The following is a 23,713-nucleotide window of genomic DNA, read 5'->3' on the forward strand; positions in this document are numbered from 1 at the left end:
TAGCCCAAAAAATCTGCCCTTTTCTGATTGTCTGCAAAAACACATGCGTGTCATGACCATTTCTGGAGCATGTCTAGGATTGCAACTGAGATTGTAATCATAAAACACGGCTATTTTGTGGCAGTTCTACCCTGTCATGGAGGCACTAAGGGATTTGGTGTTCCTGTGTGTGGAGGTTGCGATGGAGTATTCAGTTTCTGAGCATGTTGCGATGGATTCAGTATGCATCTCTGTGGGCAGCTGCTACACATACAATGACTTGCAGTTCTCTCGCTAGTAAAGAACGTGATTGCTTCGGAATTACTGTATGCACCTTCAGTGAACTTGAAATTATGCTTTTCCCTCCATTTTGTATAAATTAAGCCTCATGAAATATTTTGTAAAAGCTATGAAGAAAAATAGTAAAGATTTTAAGAATTGAAAACTCCAGTTTCCAAAACTGATTGATGCTGAATGATGCTATAGATCCCCAAAGTAGAATACTTTTAAAAGACTAAACTTTGGAAGATAAATTTAACATGGCAGAATTCGCTGAAAACTAAAAAAATCCAAACTACTGAATAAATACAAAAAGTAAAGATGACATATGTGGTTGAAGATACATTGGTACTTGTGTATTATCACGGCGCCCGGCTACGCTACGTTTTCAACCTAAGGTACGTTGTCAGCGTGATCATACATTTGTTGATTGTGTGTTGTGCTTTATACTTACCCTTCTCCGGGCCGACCACCGCGCCCATCGTCCATCACGGTCCTCGCTGACTCCCCGTGATCCACCGATGCACGGTCACTCCCCGGGGCAGCGTTCAGTTCCCCTCCTCCGGCAGTCACTCCCCGGCGCCAGTAATGTACAATGTATGTAACTCAGCGTAGTGCCGCTGGGGGAGCATCACATGGTTTCCCTGCTCTCCCAGTGGCACTACGCTAATTGCGTATATTGGGCCTTATTCAGATCTGAGCTCAGTACAAATTTGTTCGGAAAATGGCAAAACCATGTGCACTGCAGGTGGAGCAGATGTAACATGTATAGAGAGAGTTAGGTTTGTATGAGTTATTTTGTTTCTGTGCAGGGTAAATACTGGCTGCATTATCTTTACACTGCAATTTAGATTTCAGTTTCAGCATACCCCACCCATATTTAACTCTCTTTGCACAGTTTACGTCTGCTCCACCTGCAGTGCACATGGTTTTGCCTATTTTCCAAACAAATTTGTACTGAGCTCAGATCTGAATAAGGCCCATTTGTCCGCTGCGACTGCCGGAGGAGGGGGACTGAACGCTGCCGCCGGGTAGTGACCGTGCATCGGTGGATCGCGGGGAGTCAGCGGGGATCGTGATGGACACAGTGGCTGGCCAGGAGGAGGGTAAGTATAAAGCACAACACACACACAACACACATTTCCCCCACTAACAACGTCATATCCCCACTATCAATGTCATACCCCCAGTATCCACGTGGGCATGGAGTTAATGTTATAAAGTGTGGCGAGCGCATCCACGTGGATACTGGGGGTATGACGTGGATAGTACGGATATGAAGCATTGTGTATTATCGCATCGCATGCCGCGTTATAGTGACATGCGATGCATGCGATGCGGTGCAATGCGATTTCAGTACCAGTCCCGTTCCTGCTCACTGTCTCCCGCTCCCTGGCTCACTGTGAATACCTCCCCCTGTCGCATCCTCACAGAAATCCTTCTGAGGTGATTTTCTGAGTGTATTTGTGAGCTGGTGATTTATTGTTGGAGAATTTTCATATTTTGTGAAATGGCTGCTTCGCTGAATGTGTTCTCATTGCCTCAGACGGAGGCAATGAGAACATGCCATCATCTACTACTGGTGGTGGCGAATTGCGCCAATGGACACATTATGCACCTAAGTGTGAAGGAAGTATGTGGCGGTGCCATGTCAAGGTTTGCCGCCAAAAGGTGAGCCTCAGAGCAGCACACTGGTTTCCAGGGTGCCGCTTACCCTTTCTCACCTTGGTGAGGTTCATATACTCATGGGATCAGGAGCTGACATCGATCGACTACTGTCAGCAACAGCTGTATATGTCCAAAAAAACCGCTGTATTATACAATAAGCGGATGCGGGAGGCTTGCTTGATGGACCTCATGGCGCAGCCACAGCGCCATATCGGTGGACCAGATCGCATAGTGGAGGTGGATAAAAGCTTATTCGTGAGCAATAAAGACTGGATGTTACCCAAGCAGTGGGTTTTTGGGGGAATATGCAGGGAAACATGGCAGTGTTTCCTGACGATGGTGGCCACCTGCGATGCCAGCACGTTAAAGATGGCTATCATTGACAATGTAGAGCCTGGATCTACAATTTACACAGACTGCTGGAGGGCGTATAGCACTGATCAGCTCCAATTGGCAGGATATGAGTACGCCCAGGTTAACCACCACTACAATTTCATCGACCCATCAACAGGGGTCCATATTTAGAACATAGAAAAAATGTGGGGTGCATGCAACTGTGTCAGTTGCATGATTTTGCAGGGGGTGAATGCGTTCATAAAACACCACCACTATCAACACCACCCCGAAGCGTGGCGAGTGCAGCGTGCCCCACGAGGGGCGGTAGAACACGTCCTCCGACCTTTTCATACCCCCACTATCCACGTCGGCGTTAAGTTGATTTTATATAGTGTGGCGAGCGCAGCGAGCCACCGAGCCCTGAAGCTTGACAAGCGCAGCTAGCCCCGCGAGGGGCAGAGGATCACTTTACATGTATTCCGCGTCCCCTCGCGGGGCTCGCTTTCTCTTACCATGCTTTGGGCTCGGTGGCTCGCTGCACTCACCACACTATATAAAACATACTCCACGCCGACGTGGATAGTGGTGGTATGAAAAGGTCGGAGGACGCGATCCGCTGCACTCGCCACGCTTCGGGGTGGCGTGGATACTGGGGGTGAGGCAAAACAATGCCAGAGGTTCTTACAATTATAAGCACCCTTCCCTTGTAATACTATGCACAAATCACATCTCATTGCATCACATGTCATAGTAAGCACCCATCACATCTCATGGCATGGGTGCTTGTACAATGAAATATCGCATTGCATCGAATTTGGTGCCATGCGATCCTATGCGATATTTCATTGTATAAGCACTCCTGTGCACTTAATATGGACATCGCATTTTCCTACGCATAATAGCCCACTAAGCTATTTGATTAGTTGGCGCTGTGCTAGGAAACAAGTACCGTTTTTCACCTAGCCCAAAAAATCTGCCCTTTTCTGATTGTCTGCAAAAACACATGCGTGTCATGACCATTTCTGGAGCATGTCTAGGATTGCAACTGAGATTGTAATCATAAAACACGGCTATTTTGTGGCAGTTCTACGCTGTCATGGAGGCACTAAGGGATTTGGTGTTCCTGTGTGTGGAGGTTGCGATGGAGTATTCAGTTTCTGAGCATGTTGCGATGGATTCAGTATGCATCTCTGTGGGCAGCTGCTACACATACAATGACTTGCAGTTCTCTCGCTAGTAAAGAACGTGATTGCTTCGGAATTACTGTATGCACCTTCAGTGAACTTGAAATTATGCTTTTCCCTCCATTTTGTATAAATTAAGCCTCATGAAATATTTTGTAAAAGCTATGAAGAAAAATAGTAAAGATTTTAAGAATTGAAAACTCCAGTTTCCAAAACTGATTGATGCTGAATGATGCTATAGATCCCCAAAGTAGAATACTTTTAAAAGACTAAACTTTGGAAGATAAATTTAACATGGCAGAATTCGCTGAAAACTAAAAAAATCCAAACTACTGAATAAATACAAAAAGTAAAGATGACATATGTGGTTGAAGATACATTGGTACTTGTGTATTATCACGGCGCCCGGCTACGCTACGTTTTCAACCTAAGGTACGTTGTCAGCGTGATCATACATTTGTTGATTGTGTGTTGTGCTTTATACTTACCCTTCTCCGGGCCGACCACCGCGCCCATCGTCCATCACGGTCCTCGCTGACTCCCCGTGATCCACCGATGCACGGTCACTCCCCGGGGCAGCGTTCAGTTCCCCTCCTCCGGCAGTCACTCCCCGGCGCCAGTAATGTACAATGTATGTAACTCAGCGTAGTGCCGCTGGGGGAGCATCACATGGTTTCCCTGCTCTCCCAGTGGCACTACGCTAATTGCGTATATTGGGCCTTATTCAGATCTGAGCTCAGTACAAATTTGTTCGGAAAATGGCAAAACCATGTGCACTGCAGGTGGAGCAGATGTAACATGTATAGAGAGAGTTAGGTTTGTATGAGTTATTTTGTTTCTGTGCAGGGTAAATACTGGCTGCATTATCTTTACACTGCAATTTAGATTTCAGTTTCAGCATACCCCACCCATATTTAACTCTCTTTGCACAGTTTGCGTCTGCTCCACCTGCAGTGCACATGGTTTTGCCTATTTTCCAAACAAATTTGTACTGAGCTCAGATCTGAATAAGGCCCATTTGTCCGCTGCGACTGCCGGAGGAGGGGGACTGAACGCTGCCGCCGGGTAGTGACCGTGCATCGGTGGATCGCGGGGAGTCAGCGGGGATCGTGATGGACACAGTGGCTGGCCAGGAGGAGGGTAAGTATAAAGCACAACACACACACAACACACATTTCCCCCACTAACAACGTCATATCCCCACTATCAATGTCATACCCCCAGTATCCACGTGGGCATGGAGTTAATGTTATAAAGTGTGGCGAGCGCATCCACGTGGATACTGGGGGTATGACGTGGATAGTACGGATATGAAGCATTGTGTATTATCGCATCGCATGCCGCGTTATAGTGACATGCGATGCATGCGATGCGGTGCAATGCGATTTCAGTACCAGTCCCGTTCCTGCTCACTGTCTCCCGCTCCCTGGCTCACTGTGAATACCTCCCCCTGTCGCATCCTCACAGAAATCCTTCTGAGGTGATTTTCTGAGTGTATTTGTGAGCTGGTGATTTATTGTTGGAGAATTTTCATATTTTGTGAAATGGCTGCTTCGCTGAATGTGTTCTCATTGCCTCAGACGGAGGCAATGAGAACATGCCATCATCTACTACTGGTGGTGGCGAATTGCGCCAATGGACACATTATGCACCTAAGTGTGAAGGAAGTATGTGGCGGTGCCATGTCAAGGTTTGCCGCCAAAAGGTGAGCCTCAGAGCAGCACACTGGTTTCCAGGGTGCCGCTTACCCTTTCTCACCTTGGTGAGGTTCATATACTCATGGGATCCGGAGCTGACATCGATCGACTACTGTCAGCAACAGCTGTATATGTCCAAAAAAACCGCTGTATTATACAATAAGCGGATGCGGGAGGCTTGCTTGATGGACCTCATGGCGCAGCCACAGCGCCATATCGGTGGACCAGATCGCATAGTGGAGGTGGATAAAAGCTTATTCGTGAGCAATAAAGACTGGATGTTACCCAAGCAGTGGGTTTTTGGGGGAATATGCAGGGAAACATGGCAGTGTTTCCTGACGATGGTGGCCACCTGCGATGCCAGCACGTTAAAGATGGCTATCATTGACAATGTAGAGCCTGGATCTACAATTTACACAGACTGCTGGAGGGCGTATAGCACTGATCAGCTCCAATTGGCAGGATATGAGTACGCCCAGGTTAACCACCACTACAATTTCATCGACCCATCAACAGGGGTCCATATTTAGAACATAGAAAAAATGTGGGGTGCATGCAACTGTGTCAGTTGCATGATTTTGCAGGGGGTGAATGCGTTCATAAAACACCACCACTATCAACACCACCCCGAAGCGTGGCGAGTGCAGCGTGCCCCACGAGGGGCGGTAGAACACGTCCTCCGACCTTTTCATACCCCCACTATCCACGTCGGCGTTAAGTTGATTTTATATAGTGTGGCGAGCGCAGCGAGCCACCGAGCCCTGAAGCTTGACAAGCGCAGCTAGCCCCGCGAGGGGCAGAGGATCACTTTACATGTATTCCGCGTCCCCTCGCGGGGCTCGCTTTCTCTTACCATGCTTTGGGCTCGGTGGCTCGCTGCACTCACCACACTATATAAAACATACTCCACGCCGACGTGGATAGTGGTGGTATGAAAAGGTCGGAGGACGCGATCCGCTGCACTCGCCACGCTTCGGGGTGGCGTGGATACTGGGGGTGAGGCAAAACAATGCCAGAGGTTCTTACAATTATAAGCACCCTTCCCTTGTAATACTATGCACAAATCACATCTCATTGCATCACATGTCATAGTAAGCACCCATCACATCTCATGGCATGGGTGCTTGTACAATGAAATATCGCATTGCATCGAATTTGGTGCCATGCGATCCTATGCGATATTTCATTGTATAAGCACTCCTGTGCACTTAATATGGACATCGCATTTTCCTACGCATAATAGCCCACTAAGCTATTTGATTAGTTGGCGCTGTGCTAGGAAACAAGTACCGTTTTTCACCTAGCCCAAAAAATCTGCCCTTTTCTGATTGTCTGCAAAAACACATGCGTGTCATGACCATTTCTGGAGCATGTCTAGGATTGCAACTGAGATTGTAATCATAAAACACGGCTATTTTGTGGCAGTTCTACGCTGTCATGGAGGCACTAAGGGATTTGGTGTTCCTGTGTGTGGAGGTTGCGATGGAGTATTCAGTTTCTGAGCATGTTGCGATGGATTCAGTATGCATCTCTGTGGGCAGCTGCTACACATACAATGACTTGCAGTTCTCTCGCTAGTAAAGAACGTGATTGCTTCGGAATTACTGTATGCACCTTCAGTGAACTTGAAATTATGCTTTTCCCTCCATTTTGTATAAATTAAGCCTCATGAAATATTTTGTAAAAGCTATGAAGAAAAATAGTAAAGATTTTAAGAATTGAAAACTCCAGTTTCCAAAACTGATTGATGCTGAATGATGCTATAGATCCCCAAAGTAGAATACTTTTAAAAGACTAAACTTTGGAAGATAAATTTAACATGGCAGAATTCGCTGAAAACTAAAAAAATCCAAACTACTGAATAAATACAAAAAGTAAAGATGACATATGTGGTTGAAGATACATTGGTACTTGTGTATTATCACGGCGCCCGGCTACGCTACGTTTTCAACCTAAGGTACGTTGTCAGCGTGATCATACATTTGTTGATTGTGTGTTGTGCTTTATACTTACCCTTCTCCGGGCCGACCACCGCGCCCATCGTCCATCACGGTCCTCGCTGACTCCCCGTGATCCACCGATGCACGGTCACTCCCCGGGGCAGCGTTCAGTTCCCCTCCTCCGGCAGTCACTCCCCGGCGCCAGTAATGTACAATGTATGTAACTCAGCGTAGTGCCGCTGGGGGAGCATCACATGGTTTCCCTGCTCTCCCAGTGGCACTACGCTAATTGCGTATATTGGGCCTTATTCAGATCTGAGCTCAGTACAAATTTGTTCGGAAAATGGCAAAACCATGTGCACTGCAGGTGGAGCAGATGTAACATGTATAGAGAGAGTTAGGTTTGTATGAGTTATTTTGTTTCTGTGCAGGGTAAATACTGGCTGCATTATCTTTACACTGCAATTTAGATTTCAGTTTCAGCATACCCCACCCATATTTAACTCTCTTTGCACAGTTTACGTCTGCTCCACCTGCAGTGCACATGGTTTTGCCTATTTTCCAAACAAATTTGTACTGAGCTCAGATCTGAATAAGGCCCATTTGTCCGCTGCGACTGCCGGTGAAGGGGGACTGAACGCTGCCGCCGGGTAGTGACCGTGCATCGGTGGATCGCGGGGAGTCAGCGGGGATCGTGATGGACACAGTGGCTGGCCAGGAGGAGGGTAAGTATAAAGCACAACACACACACAACACACATTTCCCCCACTAACAACGTCATATCCCCACTATCAATGTCATACCCCCAGTATCCACGTGGGCATGGAGTTAATGTTATAAAGTGTGGCGAGCGCATCCACGTGGATACTGGGGGTATGACGTGGATAGTACGGATATGAAGCATTGTGTATTATCGCATCGCATGCCGCGTTATAGTGACATGCGATGCATGCGATGCGGTGCAATGCGATTTCAGTACCAGTCCCGTTCCTGCTCACTGTCTCCCGCTCCCTGGCTCACTGTGAATACCTCCCCCTGTCGCATCCTCACAGAAATCCTTCTGAGGTGATTTTCTGAGTGTATTTGTGAGCTGGTGATTTATTGTTGGAGAATTTTCATATTTTGTGAAATGGCTGCTTCGCTGAATGTGTTCTCATTGCCTCAGACGGAGGCAATGAGAACATGCCATCATCTACTACTGGTGGTGGCGAATTGCGCCAATGGACACATTATGCACCTAAGTGTGAAGGAAGTATGTGGCGGTGCCATGTCAAGGTTTGCCGCCAAAAGGTGAGCCTCAGAGCAGCACACTGGTTTCCAGGGTGCCGCTTACCCTTTCTCACCTTGGTGAGGTTCATATACTCATGGGATCAGGAGCTGACATCGATCGACTACTGTCAGCAACAGCTGTATATGTCCAAAAAAACCGCTGTATTATACAATAAGCGGATGCGGGAGGCTTGCTTGATGGACCTCATGGCGCAGCCACAGCGCCATATCGGTGGACCAGATCGCATAGTGGAGGTGGATAAAAGCTTATTCGTGAGCAATAAAGACTGGATGTTACCCAAGCAGTGGGTTTTTGGGGGAATATGCAGGGAAACATGGCAGTGTTTCCTGACGATGGTGGCCACCTGCGATGCCAGCACGTTAAAGATGGCTATCATTGACAATGTAGAGCCTGGATCTACAATTTACACAGACTGCTGGAGGGCGTATAGCACTGATCAGCTCCAATTGGCAGGATATGAGTACGCCCAGGTTAACCACCACTACAATTTCATCGACCCATCAACAGGGGTCCATATTTAGAACATAGAAAAAATGTGGGGTGCATGCAACTGTGTCAGTTGCATGATTTTGCAGGGGGTGAATGCGTTCATAAAACACCACCACTATCAACACCACCCCGAAGCGTGGCGAGTGCAGCGTGCCCCACGAGGGGCGGTAGAACACGTCCTCCGACCTTTTCATACCCCCACTATCCACGTCGGCGTTAAGTTGATTTTATATAGTGTGGCGAGCGCAGCGAGCCACCGAGCCCTGAAGCTTGACAAGCGCAGCTAGCCCCGCGAGGGGCAGAGGATCACTTTACATGTATTCCGCGTCCCCTCGCGGGGCTCGCTTTCTCTTACCATGCTTTGGGCTCGGTGGCTCGCTGCACTCACCACACTATATAAAACATACTCCACGCCGACGTGGATAGTGGTGGTATGAAAAGGTCGGAGGACGCGATCCGCTGCACTCGCCACGCTTCGGGGTGGCGTGGATACTGGGGGTGAGGCAAAACAATGCCAGAGGTTCTTACAATTATAAGCACCCTTCCCTTGTAATACTATGCACAAATCACATCTCATTGCATCACATGTCATAGTAAGCACCCATCACATCTCATGGCATGGGTGCTTGTACAATGAAATATCGCATTGCATCGAATTTGGTGCCATGCGATCCTATGCGATATTTCATTGTATAAGCACTCCTGTGCACTTAATATGGACATCGCATTTTCCTACGCATAATAGCCCACTAAGCTATTTGATTAGTTGGCGCTGTGCTAGGAAACAAGTACCGTTTTTCACCTAGCCCAAAAAATCTGCCCTTTTCTGATTGTCTGCAAAAACACATGCGTGTCATGACCATTTCTGGAGCATGTCTAGGATTGCAACTGAGATTGTAATCATAAAACACGGCTATTTTGTGGCAGTTCTACGCTGTCATGGAGGCACTAAGGGATTTGGTGTTCCTGTGTGTGGAGGTTGCGATGGAGTATTCAGTTTCTGAGCATGTTGCGATGGATTCAGTATGCATCTCTGTGGGCAGCTGCTACACATACAATGACTTGCAGTTCTCTCGCTAGTAAAGAACGTGATTGCTTCGGAATTACTGTATGCACCTTCAGTGAACTTGAAATTATGCTTTTCCCTCCATTTTGTATAAATTAAGCCTCATGAAATATTTTGTAAAAGCTATGAAGAAAAATAGTAAAGATTTTAAGAATTGAAAACTCCAGTTTCCAAAACTGATTGATGCTGAATGATGCTATAGATCCCCAAAGTAGAATACTTTTAAAAGACTAAACTTTGGAAGATAAATTTAACATGGCAGAATTCGCTGAAAACTAAAAAAATCCAAACTACTGAATAAATACAAAAAGTAAAGATGACATATGTGGTTGAAGATACATTGGTACTTGTGTATTATCACGGCGCCCGGCTACGCTACGTTTTCAACCTAAGGTACGTTGTCAGCGTGATCATACATTTGTTGATTGTGTGTTGTGCTTTATACTTACCCTTCTCCGGGCCGACCACCGCGCCCATCGTCCATCACGGTCCTCGCTGACTCCCCGTGATCCACCGATGCACGGTCACTCCCCGGGGCAGCGTTCAGTTCCCCTCCTCCGGCAGTCACTCCCCGGCGCCAGTAATGTACAATGTATGTAACTCAGCGTAGTGCCGCTGGGGGAGCATCACATGGTTTCCCTGCTCTCCCAGTGGCACTACGCTAATTGCGTATATTGGGCCTTATTCAGATCTGAGCTCAGTACAAATTTGTTCGGAAAATGGCAAAACCATGTGCACTGCAGGTGGAGCAGATGTAACATGTATAGAGAGAGTTAGGTTTGTATGAGTTATTTTGTTTCTGTGCAGGGTAAATACTGGCTGCATTATCTTTACACTGCAATTTAGATTTCAGTTTCAGCATACCCCACCCATATTTAACTCTCTTTGCACAGTTTACGTCTGCTCCACCTGCAGTGCACATGGTTTTGCCTATTTTCCAAACAAATTTGTACTGAGCTCAGATCTGAATAAGGCCCATTTGTCCGCTGCGACTGCCGGAGGAGGGGGACTGAACGCTGCCGCCGGGTAGTGACCGTGCATCGGTGGATCGCGGGGAGTCAGCGGGGATCGTGATGGACACAGTGGCTGGCCAGGAGGAGGGTAAGTATAAAGCACAACACACACACAACACACATTTCCCCCACTAACAACGTCATATCCCCACTATCAATGTCATACCCCCAGTATCCACGTGGGCATGGAGTTAATGTTATAAAGTGTGGCGAGCGCATCCACGTGGATACTGGGGGTATGACGTGGATAGTACGGATATGAAGCATTGTGTATTATCGCATCGCATGCCGCGTTATAGTGACATGCGATGCATGCGATGCGGTGCAATGCGATTTCAGTACCAGTCCCGTTCCTGCTCACTGTCTCCCGCTCCCTGGCTCACTGTGAATACCTCCCCCTGTCGCATCCTCACAGAAATCCTTCTGAGGTGATTTTCTGAGTGTATTTGTGAGCTGGTGATTTATTGTTGGAGAATTTTCATATTTTGTGAAATGGCTGCTTCGCTGAATGTGTTCTCATTGCCTCAGACGGAGGCAATGAGAACATGCCATCATCTACTACTGGTGGTGGCGAATTGCGCCAATGGACACATTATGCACCTAAGTGTGAAGGAAGTATGTGGCGGTGCCATGTCAAGGTTTGCCGCCAAAAGGTGAGCCTCAGAGCAGCACACTGGTTTCCAGGGTGCCGCTTACCCTTTCTCACCTTGGTGAGGTTCATATACTCATGGGATCCGGAGCTGACATCGATCGACTACTGTCAGCAACAGCTGTATATGTCCAAAAAAACCGCTGTATTATACAATAAGCGGATGCGGGAGGCTTGCTTGATGGACCTCATGGCGCAGCCACAGCGCCATATCGGTGGACCAGATCGCATAGTGGAGGTGGATAAAAGCTTATTCGTGAGCAATAAAGACTGGATGTTACCCAAGCAGTGGGTTTTTGGGGGAATATGCAGGGAAACATGGCAGTGTTTCCTGACGATGGTGGCCACCTGCGATGCCAGCACGTTAAAGATGGCTATCATTGACAATGTAGAGCCTGGATCTACAATTTACACAGACTGCTGGAGGGCGTATAGCACTGATCAGCTCCAATTGGCAGGATATGAGTACGCCCAGGTTAACCACCACTACAATTTCATCGACCCATCAACAGGGGTCCATATTTAGAACATAGAAAAAATGTGGGGTGCATGCAACTGTGTCAGTTGCATGATTTTGCAGGGGGTGAATGCGTTCATAAAACACCACCACTATCAACACCACCCCGAAGCGTGGCGAGTGCAGCGTGCCCCACGAGGGGCAGTAGAACACGTCCTCCGACCTTTTCATACCCCCACTATCCACGTCGGCGTTAAGTTGATTTTATATAGTGTGGCGAGCGCAGCGAGCCACCGAGCCCTGAAGCTTGACAAGCGCAGCTAGCCCCGCGAGGGGCAGAGGATCACTTTACATGTATTCCGCGTCCCCTCGCGGGGCTCGCTTTCTCTTACCATGCTTTGGGCTCGGTGGCTCGCTGCACTCACCACACTATATAAAACATACTCCACGCCGACGTGGATAGTGGTGGTATGAAAAGGTCGGAGGACGCGATCCGCTGCACTCGCCACGCTTCGGGGTGGCGTGGATACTGGGGGTGAGGCAAAACAATGCCAGAGGTTCTTACAATTATAAGCACCCTTCCCTTGTAATACTATGCACAAATCACATCTCATTGCATCACATGTCATAGTAAGCACCCATCACATCTCATGGCATGGGTGCTTGTACAATGAAATATCGCATTGCATCGAATTTGGTGCCATGCGATCCTATGCGATATTTCATTGTATAAGCACTCCTGTGCACTTAATATGGACATCGCATTTTCCTACGCATAATAGCCCACTAAGCTATTTGATTAGTTGGCGCTGTGCTAGGAAACAAGTACCGTTTTTCACCTAGCCCAAAAAATCTGCCCTTTTCTGATTGTCTGCAAAAACACATGCGTGTCATGACCATTTCTGGAGCATGTCTAGGATTGCAACTGAGATTGTAATCATAAAACACGGCTATTTTGTGGCAGTTCTACGCTGTCATGGAGGCACTAAGGGATTTGGTGTTCCTGTGTGTGGAGGTTGCGATGGAGTATTCAGTTTCTGAGCATGTTGCGATGGATTCAGTATGCATCTCTGTGGGCAGCTGCTACACATACAATGACTTGCAGTTCTCTCGCTAGTAAAGAACGTGATTGCTTCGGAATTACTGTATGCACCTTCAGTGAACTTGAAATTATGCTTTTCCCTCCATTTTGTATAAATTAAGCCTCATGAAATATTTTGTAAAAGCTATGAAGAAAAATAGTAAAGATTTTAAGAATTGAAAACTCCAGTTTCCAAAACTGATTGATGCTGAATGATGCTATAGATCCCCAAAGTAGAATACTTTTAAAAGACTAAACTTTGGAAGATAAATTTAACATGGCAGAATTCGCTGAAAACTAAAAAAATCCAAACTACTGAATAAATACAAAAAGTAAAGATGACATATGTGGTTGAAGATACATTGGTACTTGTGTATTATCACGGCGCCCGGCTACGCTACGTTTTCAACCTAAGGTACGTTGTCAGCGTGATCATACATTTGTTGATTGTGTGTTGTGCTTTATACTTACCCTTCTCCGGGCCGACCACCGCGCCCATCGTCCATCACGGTCCTCGCTGACTCCCCGTGATCCACCGATGCACGGTCACTCCCCGGGGCAGCGTTCAGTTCCCCTCCTCCGGCAGTCACTCCCCGGCGCCAGTAATGTACAATGTATGTAACTCAGCGTAGTGCCGCTGGGGGAGCATCACATGGTTTCCCTGCTCTCCCAGTGGCACTACGCTAATTGCGTATATTGGGCCTTATTCAGATCTGAGCTCAGTACAAATTTGTTCGGAAAATGGCAAAACCATGTGCACTGCAGGTGGAGCAGATGTAACATGTATAGAGAGAGTTAGGTTTGTATGAGTTATTTTGTTTCTGTGCAGGGTAAATACTGGCTGCATTATCTTTACACTGCAATTTAGATTTCAGTTTCAGCATACCCCACCCATATTTAACTCTCTTTGCACAGTTTACGTCTGCTCCACCTGCAGTGCACATGGTTTTGCCTATTTTCCAAACAAATTTGTACTGAGCTCAGATCTGAATAAGGCCCATTTGTCCGCTGCGACTGCCGGAGGAGGGGGACTGAACGCTGCCGCCGGGTAGTGACCGTGCATCGGTGGATCGCGGGGAGTCAGCGGGGATCGTGATGGACACAGTGGCTGGCCAGGAGGAGGGTAAGTATAAAGCACAACACACACACAACACACATTTCCCCCACTAACAACGTCATATCCCCACTATCAATGTCATACCCCCAGTATCCACGTGGGCATGGAGTTAATGTTATAAAGTGTGGCGAGCGCATCCACGTGGATACTGGGGGTATGACGTGGATAGTACGGATATGAAGCATTGTGTATTATCGCATCGCATGCCGCGTTATAGTGACATGCGATGCATGCGATGCGGTGCAATGCGATTTCAGTACCAGTCCCGTTCCTGCTCACTGTCTCCCGCTCCCTGGCTCACTGTGAATACCTCCCCCTGTCGCATCCTCACAGAAATCCTTCTGAGGTGATTTTCTGAGTGTATTTGTGAGCTGGTGATTTATTGTTGGAGAATTTTCATATTTTGTGAAATGGCTGCTTCGCTGAATGTGTTCTCATTGCCTCAGACGGAGGCAATGAGAACATGCCATCATCTACTACTGGTGGTGGCGAATTGCGCCAATGGACACATTATGCACCTAAGTGTGAAGGAAGTATGTGGCGGTGCCATGTCAAGGTTTGCCGCCAAAAGGTGAGCCTCAGAGCAGCACACTGGTTTCCAGGGTGCCGCTTACCCTTTCTCACCTTGGTGAGGTTCATATACTCATGGGATCCGGAGCTGACATCGATCGACTACTGTCAGCAACAGCTGTATATGTCCAAAAAAACCGCTGTATTATACAATAAGCGGATGCGGGAGGCTTGCTTGATGGACCTCATGGCGCAGCCACAGCGCCATATCGGTGGACCAGATCGCATAGTGGAGGTGGATAAAAGCTTATTCGTGAGCAATAAAGACTGGATGTTACCCAAGCAGTGGGTTTTTGGGGGAATATGCAGGGAAACATGGCAGTGTTTCCTGACGATGGTGGCCACCTGCGATGCCAGCACGTTAAAGATGGCTATCATTGACAATGTAGAGCCTGGATCTACAATTTACACAGACTGCTGGAGGGCGTATAGCACTGATCAGCTCCAATTGGCAGGATATGAGTACGCCCAGGTTAACCACCACTACAATTTCATCGACCCATCAACAGGGGTCCATATTTAGAACATAGAAAAAATGTGGGGTGCATGCAACTGTGTCAGTTGCATGATTTTGCAGGGGGTGAATGCGTTCATAAAACACCACCACTATCAACACCACCCCGAAGCGTGGCGAGTGCAGCGTGCCCCACGAGGGGCGGTAGAACACGTCCTCCGACCTTTTCATACCCCCACTATCCACGTCGGCGTTAAGTTGATTTTATATAGTGTGGCGAGCGCAGCGAGCCACCGAGCCCTGAAGCTTGACAAGCGCAGCTAGCCCCGCGAGGGGCAGAGGATCACTTTACATGTATTCCGCGTCCCCTCGCGGGGCTCGCTTTCTCTTACCATGCTTTGGGCTCGGTGGCTCGCTGCACTCACCACACTATATAAAACATACTCCACGCCGACGTGGATAGTGGTGGTATGAAAAGGTCGGAGGACGCGATCCGCTGCACTCGCCACGCTTCGGGGTGGCGTGGATACTGGGGGTGAGGCAAAACAATGCCAGAGGTTCTTACAATTATAAGCACCCTTCCCTTGTAATACTATGCACAAATCACATCTCATTGCATCACATGTCATAGTAAGCACCCATCACATCTCATGGCATGGGTGCTTGTACAATGAAATATCGCATTGCATCGAATTTGGTGCCATGCGATCCTATGCGATATTTCATTGTATAAGCACTCCTGTGCACTTAATATGGACATCGCATTTTCCTACGCATAATAGCCCACTAAGCTATTTGATTAGTTGGCGCTGTGCTAGGAAACAAGTACCGTTTTTCACCTAGCCCAAAAAATCTGCCCTTTTCTGATTGTCTGCAAAAACACATGCGTGTCATGACCATTTCTGGAGCATGTCTAGGATTGCAACTGAGATTGTAATCATAAAACACGGCTATTTTGTGGCAGTTCTACGCTGTCATGGAGGCACTAAGGGATTTGGTGTTCCTGTGTGTGGAGGTTGCGATGGAGTATTCAGTTTCTGAGCATGTTGCGATGGATTCAGTATGCATCTCTGTGGGCAGCTGCTACACATACAATGACTTGCAGTTCTCTCGCTAGTAAAGAACGTGATTGCTTCGGAATTACTGTATGCACCTTCAGTGAACTTGAAATTATGCTTTTCCCTCCATTTTGTATAAATTAAGCCTCATGAAATATTTTGTAAAAGCTATGAAGAAAAATAGTAAAGATTTTAAGAATTGAAAACTCCAGTTTCCAAAACTGATTGATGCTGAATGATGCTATAGATCCCCAAAGTAGAATACTTTTAAAAGACTAAACTTTGGAAGATAAATTTAACATGGCAGAATTCGCTGAAAACTAAAAAAATCCAAACTACTGAATAAATACAAAAAGTAAAGATGACATATGTGGTTGAAGATACATTGGTACTTGTGTATTATCACGGCGCCCGGCTACGCTACGTTTTCAACCTAAGGTACGTTGTCAGCGTGATCATACATTTGTTGATTGTGTGTTGTGCTTTATACTTACCCTTCTCCGGGCCGACCACCGCGCCCATCGTCCATCACGGTCCTCGCTGACTCCCCGTGATCCACCGATGCACGGTCACTCCCCGGGGCAGCGTTCAGTTCCCCTCCTCCGGCAGTCACTCCCCGGCGCCAGTAATGTACAATGTATGTAACTCAGCGTAGTGCCGCTGGGGGAGCATCACATGGTTTCCCTGCTCTCCCAGTGGCACTACGCTAATTGCGTATATTGGGCCTTATTCAGATCTGAGCTCAGTACAAATTTGTTCGGAAAATGGCAAAACCATGTGCACTGCAGGTGGAGCAGATGTAACATGTATAGAGAGAGTTAGGTTTGTATGAGTTATTTTGTTTCTGTGCAGGGTAAATACTGGCTGCATTATCTTTACACTGCAATTTAGATTTCAGTTTCAGCATACCCCACCCATATTTAACTCTCTTTGCACAGTTTACGTCTGCTCCACCTGCAGTGCACATGGTTTTGCCTATTTTCCAAACAAATTTGTACTGAGCTCAGATCTGAATAAGGCCCATTTGTCCGCTGCGACTGCCGGAGGAGGGGGACTGAACGCTGCCGCCGGGTAGTGACCGTGCATCGGTGGATCGCGGGGAGTCAGCGGGGATCGTGATGGACACAGTGGCTGGCCAGGAGGAGGGTAAGTATAAAGCACAACACACACACAACACACATTTCCCCCACTAACAACGTCATATCCCCACTATCAATGTCATACCCCCAGTATCCACGTGGGCATGGAGTTAATGTTATAAAGTGTGGCGAGCGCATCCACGTGGATACTGGGGGTATGACGTGGATAGTACGGATATGAAGCATTGTGTATTATCGCATCGCATGCCGCGTTATAGTGACATGCGATGCATGCGATGCGGTGCAATGCGATTTCAGTACCAGTCCCGTTCCTGCTCACTGTCTCCCGCTCCCTGGCTCACTGTGAATACCTCCCCCTGTCGCATCCTCACAGAAATCCTTCTGAGGTGATTTTCTGAGTGTATTTGTGAGCTGGTGATTTATTGTTGGAGAATTTTTATATTTTGTGAAATGGCTGCTTCGCTGAATGTGTTCTCATTGCCTCAGACGGAGGCAATGAGAACATGCCATCATCTACTACTGGTGGTGGCGAATTGCGCCAATGGACACATTATGCACCTAAGTGTGAAGGAAGTATGTGGCGGTGCCATGTCAAGGTTTGCCGCCAAAAGGTGAGCCTCAGAGCAGCACACTGGTTTCCAGGGTGCCGCTTACCCTTTCTCACCTTGGTGAGGTTCATATACTCATGGGATCAGGAGCTGACATCGATCGACTACTGTCAGCAACAGCTGTATATGTCCAAAAAAACCGCTGTATTATACAATAAGCGGATGCGGGAGGCTTGCTTGATGGACCTCATGGCGCAGCCACAGCGCCATATCGGTGGACCAGATCGCATAGTGGAGGTGGATAAAAGCTTATTCGTGAGCAATAAAGACTGGATGTTACCCAAGCAGTGGGTTTTTGGGGGAATATGCAGGGAAACATGGCAGTGTTTCCTGACGATGGTGGCCACCTGCGATGCCAGCACGTTAAAGATGGCTATCATTGACAATGTAGAGCCTGGATCTACAATTTACACAGACTGCTGGAGGGCGTATAGCACTGATCAGCTCCAATTGGCAGGATATGAGTACGCCCAGGTTAACCACCACTACAATTTCATCGACCCATCAACAGGGGTCCATATTTAGAACATAGAAAAAATGTGGGGTGCATGCAACTGTGTCAGTTGCATGATTTTGCAGGGGGTGAATGCGTTCATAAAACACCACCACTATCAACACCACCCCGAAGCGTGGCGAGTGCAGCGTGCCCCACGAGGGGCGGTAGAACACGTCCTCCGACCTTTTCATACCCCCACTATCCACGTCGGCGTTAAGTTGATTTTATATAGTGTGGCGAGCGCAGCGAGCCACCGAGCCCTGAAGCTTGACAAGCGCAGCTAGCCCCGCGAGGGGCAGAGGATCACTTTACATGTATTCCGCGTCCCCTCGCGGGGCTCGCTTTCTCTTACCATGCTTTGGGCTCGGTGGCTCGCTGCACTCACCACACTATATAAAACATACTCCACGCCGACGTGGATAGTGGTGGTATGAAAAGGTCGGAGGACGCGATCCGCTGCACTCGCCACGCTTCGGGGTGGCGTGGATACTGGGGGTGAGGCAAAACAATGCCAGAGGTTCTTACAATTATAAGCACCCTTCCCTTGTAATACTATGCACAAATCACATCTCATTGCATCACATGTCATAGTAAGCACCCATCACATCTCATGGCATGGGTGCTTGTACAATGAAATATCGCATTGCATCGAATTTGGTGCCATGCGATCCTATGCGATATTTCATTGTATAAGCACTCCTGTGCACTTAATATGGACATCGCATTTTCCTACGCATAATAGCCCACTAAGCTATTTGATTAGTTGGCGCTGTGCTAGGAAACAAGTACCGTTTTTCACCTAGCCCAAAAAATCTGCCCTTTTCTGATTGTCTGCAAAAACACATGCGTGTCATGACCATTTCTGGAGCATGTCTAGGATTGCAACTGAGATTGTAATCATAAAACACGGCTATTTTGTGGCAGTTCTACGCTGTCATGGAGGCACTAAGGGATTTGGTGTTCCTGTGTGTGGAGGTTGCGATGGAGTATTCAGTTTCTGAGCATGTTGCGATGGATTCAGTATGCATCTCTGTGGGCAGCTGCTACACATACAATGACTTGCAGTTCTCTCGCTAGTAAAGAACGTGATTGCTTCGGAATTACTGTATGCACCTTCAGTGAACTTGAAATTATGCTTTTCCCTCCATTTTGTATAAATTAAGCCTCATGAAATATTTTGTAAAAGCTATGAAGAAAAATAGTAAAGATTTTAAGAATTGAAAACTCCAGTTTCCAAAACTGATTGATGCTGAATGATGCTATAGATCCCCAAAGTAGAATACTTTTAAAAGACTAAACTTTGGAAGATAAATTTAACATGGCAGAATTCGCTGAAAACTAAAAAAATCCAAACTACTGAATAAATACAAAAAGTAAAGATGACATATGTGGTTGAAGATACATTGGTACTTGTGTATTATCACGGCGCCCGGCTACGCTACGTTTTCAACCTAAGGTACGTTGTCAGCGTGATCATACATTTGTTGATTGTGTGTTGTGCTTTATACTTACCCTTCTCCGGGCCGACCACCGCGCCCATCGTCCATCACGGTCCTCGCTGACTCCCCGTGATCCACCGATGCACGGTCACTCCCCGGGGCAGCGTTCAGTTCCCCTCCTCCGGCAGTCACTCCCCGGCGCCAGTAATGTACAATGTATGTAACTCAGCGTAGTGCCGCTGGGGGAGCATCACATGGTTTCCCTGCTCTCCCAGTGGCACTACGCTAATTGCGTATATTGGGCCTTATTCAGATCTGAGCTCAGTACAAATTTGTTCGGAAAATGGCAAAACCATGTGCACTGCAGGTGGAGCAGATGTAACATGTATAGAGAGAGTTAGGTTTGTATGAGTTATTTTGTTTCTGTGCAGGGTAAATACTGGCTGCATTATCTTTACACTGCAATTTAGATTTCAGTTTCAGCATACCCCACCCATATTTAACTCTCTTTGCACAGTTTACGTCTGCTCCACCTGCAGTGCACATGGTTTTGCCTATTTTCCAAACAAATTTGTACTGAGCTCAGATCTGAATAAGGCCCATTTGTCCGCTGCGACTGCCGGAGGAGGGGGACTGAACGCTGCCGCCGGGTAGTGACCGTGCATCGGTGGATCGCGGGGAGTCAGCGGGGATCGTGATGGACACAGTGGCTGGCCAGGAGGAGGGTAAGTATAAAGCACAACACACACACAACACACATTTCCCCCACTAACAACGTCATATCCCCACTATCAATGTCATACCCCCAGTATCCACGTGGGCATGGAGTTAATGTTATAAAGTGTGGCGAGCGCATCCACGTGGATACTGGGGGTATGACGTGGATAGTACGGATATGAAGCATTGTGTATTATCACAGCTCCAGAACAAGTTACGTAGTTTACGTAGCCAGCATAGTGGTGTATTGGTATTCTCAAAACAACACTACGTAAACTACGTAATGGGCGCCGTGATAATACACAAGTGCCGATACATTTCTTACATTCCCACCTGGACTTCTCTGCGGACATTTGCAGTGCTGTGAGTGATGAGCAGGGGGAATTTTTCCATCAAGATATTCGTACAATGGAGCAGTTGTATAAAGGGAGATGGGCTTCATCGATGATGGGTGATTATTGCTGTTTTTTTTTATAGGGGACAGCCACACTTCTCATAAGTACAAAAATAACTAAAAGTAGTATATTTTCCAAATGTATCCATCGAAATTTATGGGAATTTTTTAATACTAATATATGTGTGTCTTAAACATGCATTTTGTCATTAAATGTGACTGTTTTTAATGTGCATTATCTCTGCTTTAAGCCATTCAGAACTCAAGATTACGACATAATAATATGACAAGTTCTGAACTTGTACAGTGTTAAAGTCTCTGACTCAAAGTAGTTTGAAGGGACTGTTTAAAAGATTTCCAACATTGTTGTAGTTTTTTTTCTTTTGATGGCTGATTGCCATATATTTGCTTCAGTGTAAATCATCCTATATTGTAGTGCATAGTGTGTATGCAGTGCATTACAATGTGCCCAAATCAATGTGCCCAGCATCATCTTGTTTAGAAATGCAAGTTTCAAAACGGCTTGCAAGATCAGATCATGTGAGAAATAAGTAAGTTACTTAACTTTCACAATCAGCTTAGTTATGTGATATAAGTTTATGTTATATACGTTTTTTTTTGCCACAATAACAGACAACACTTATATTTAAAACCACCATCCAAAAAAAACCTGAAAGGTATAAGTAAACTCACCATTTCATTGTCTTCCCCCTGGTTAAGAAGAGCATGGTTTTCTGCCATTTCTAGTACAGCTGAGCATGGGAATGTGGCAAGACCTAATCCCTCCTGATCTGCAGCGTTTCTCACTGTGATACTTTTATTCCCTGAAAGTAAACCCTCCTCATTTGCCTAAGGGCTCTGATTGGAGTATGTGCAACAGAGCAGCAGTTCCAATAAATGTTGAGTGTGGCATTTTTCAGGTCCAATCTTAAGGTGCCCATACACTTATTCTATTTGGGCTGATTTTGCCCGATTACGATGGATCGGGCCGAGATATCGCCCCAAATCGGATGTATTTGACATCCCATCCAACCCAATGCGCAGTCCCATGTACATCTGGTCAGACCCTACAGATTGAACCTGCTGTAGGTTCAATCAGTGATCAGTTGGATCAGACCCATCTGCTGCACATTGCGGGTGCTTTTTATCACCCATGATGTGTTGGTCTGATCCGTAGGTGCGTCCCAATGCAGGTCACCGGGCATGGTGCCTCGCTGCGCTGGGCACACTATTCTATTCTCCCCCTTGGTACACTTTTCTATTTTCACCCTATGCCCACTGGGATGGTAACATATGAACAAGTCAGTATAAAAAAAAGTTGGTTGTCGGGATATTGAGTGCATTGTCATGTCTAACTAAGGCATGTCTAACTTTTGTCAATATCTAATGCATGTCTAACTTTTGTTAGTGTCTAACTAATGCATGTCTAACTTTTGGCAATATCTAACTAATGCATGTCTAACTTGGCAATGTCTAACTAATGCATGTCTAACCTTTGGCAATGTCTAACTAATGCATGTCTAACTTGTCAATGTCTAATGCATGACTCCCATTGCCAGATATGCCCCCACAGTGCCACACATATGCCCCCACATTGCCACACATATGCCCCACTCTTTTAAGGGTATGTTTAGCAAGGCTGCAAAGGAGGAGCGAACTGGTGCAAGAAAACTGCACAACATCCAAGGTGGAAGAAGGGCGAGAGAGGGGCGGCAGGAAGAGAGAGAGAGAGGGAGACTAAGGTAGAAAGAGAGGGATGAGGGGTCAGGCATATAGAGAGGGGGTGAGGCAGAGAGACAGAGAGGTTAGAGAGAGATGGTTCAGGCAGAGAGAGAGAGTGTTAAGGTAGAGAGAGGGACAGGGAGTCAGGCATATAGAGGTGTGTGAGGCAGAGAACGAGGGGGATCAGATAGGTAACTCACATGTATACTATAACTCACAGCCGCCAGCAGCCCCCTCACCTTAGCGACACCGCTCGAGCCGCGGTGCTGGAAGCCAGAGGACCTGCACAGTGCATCTGCTGCCTTTCAGGCCTCCTGCCCGCTCCTCTCCTGCCTGCTGTTCCGCCATGGAGCCCGAGGCTGCAGATTGAAGTTCCACTAGACAGCCGCTAGCACTGCAGCGCTGGCGGCTGTCTATCACCATAGCGATCCACGGTGAGCAGTGAGTGATGGGGGGGGGGGGGGGCTGGGGGGATCTGGCAGTGTCACTTGGCAGGGCAGGGATAATTGTTCAAGCACTGAGCAAACCTGGCAATTACCCTCCCTACAGCAGAGGAATGCCTGCGTTTTCTGGAGCACTCCCCCCAAACGGCCTCAATCACCCTGCGAGCAGCCAGCAAAGGTTAACCTTCGCTGGCTGTGTTCGGACAGTCAGGTTGCGCATGCACACTGTGTTCCCTGTGCATGCGCAGTCATTCCGGTTGCGAATTTGCAGCCCTGCGAATGTATATGGATCAGGCCCAAAGTATAAGCATAAAGGGTACTTGTTTCCTAGAACGGCCACAATCGTGAGTGATCGTGGCTCTTAATTAAGGGACACGATCCTCACGATGTGGCCGATTTTTAAAAAATTTTTCCCTTTGATTGACAGAAATCGGGTCAATCGGTCGGTCGCGACCAATTAAAATCG

The 23,713-nt window shown here is 47.2% G+C and overlaps 1 protein-coding gene across 1 annotated transcript in view; it reads right to left on the minus strand.

Moving 5' to 3' along the window:
- LOC146064271 (putative cation-transporting ATPase 13A4) overlaps window positions 1-21,871 on the minus strand; it is a 142,484-nt gene extending 120,613 nt beyond the window's left edge. The window contains exon 1 of the mRNA XM_083177555.1: window positions 21,776-21,871. Coding sequence (XP_083033681.1) covers window positions 21,776-21,823 — 48 coding nt within the window. The 5' untranslated portion in view covers window positions 21,824-21,871. The remainder of the gene's footprint in view (window positions 1-21,775) is intronic.
- Between the last annotated feature and the right edge of the window lie 1,842 nt (window positions 21,872-23,713).

This window comes from Crinia signifera, chromosome 3 (assembly GCF_055691185.1).
Source record: "Crinia signifera chromosome 3, ASM5569118v1, whole genome shotgun sequence".
Lineage (NCBI taxonomy): Eukaryota > Metazoa > Chordata > Amphibia > Anura > Myobatrachidae > Crinia > Crinia signifera.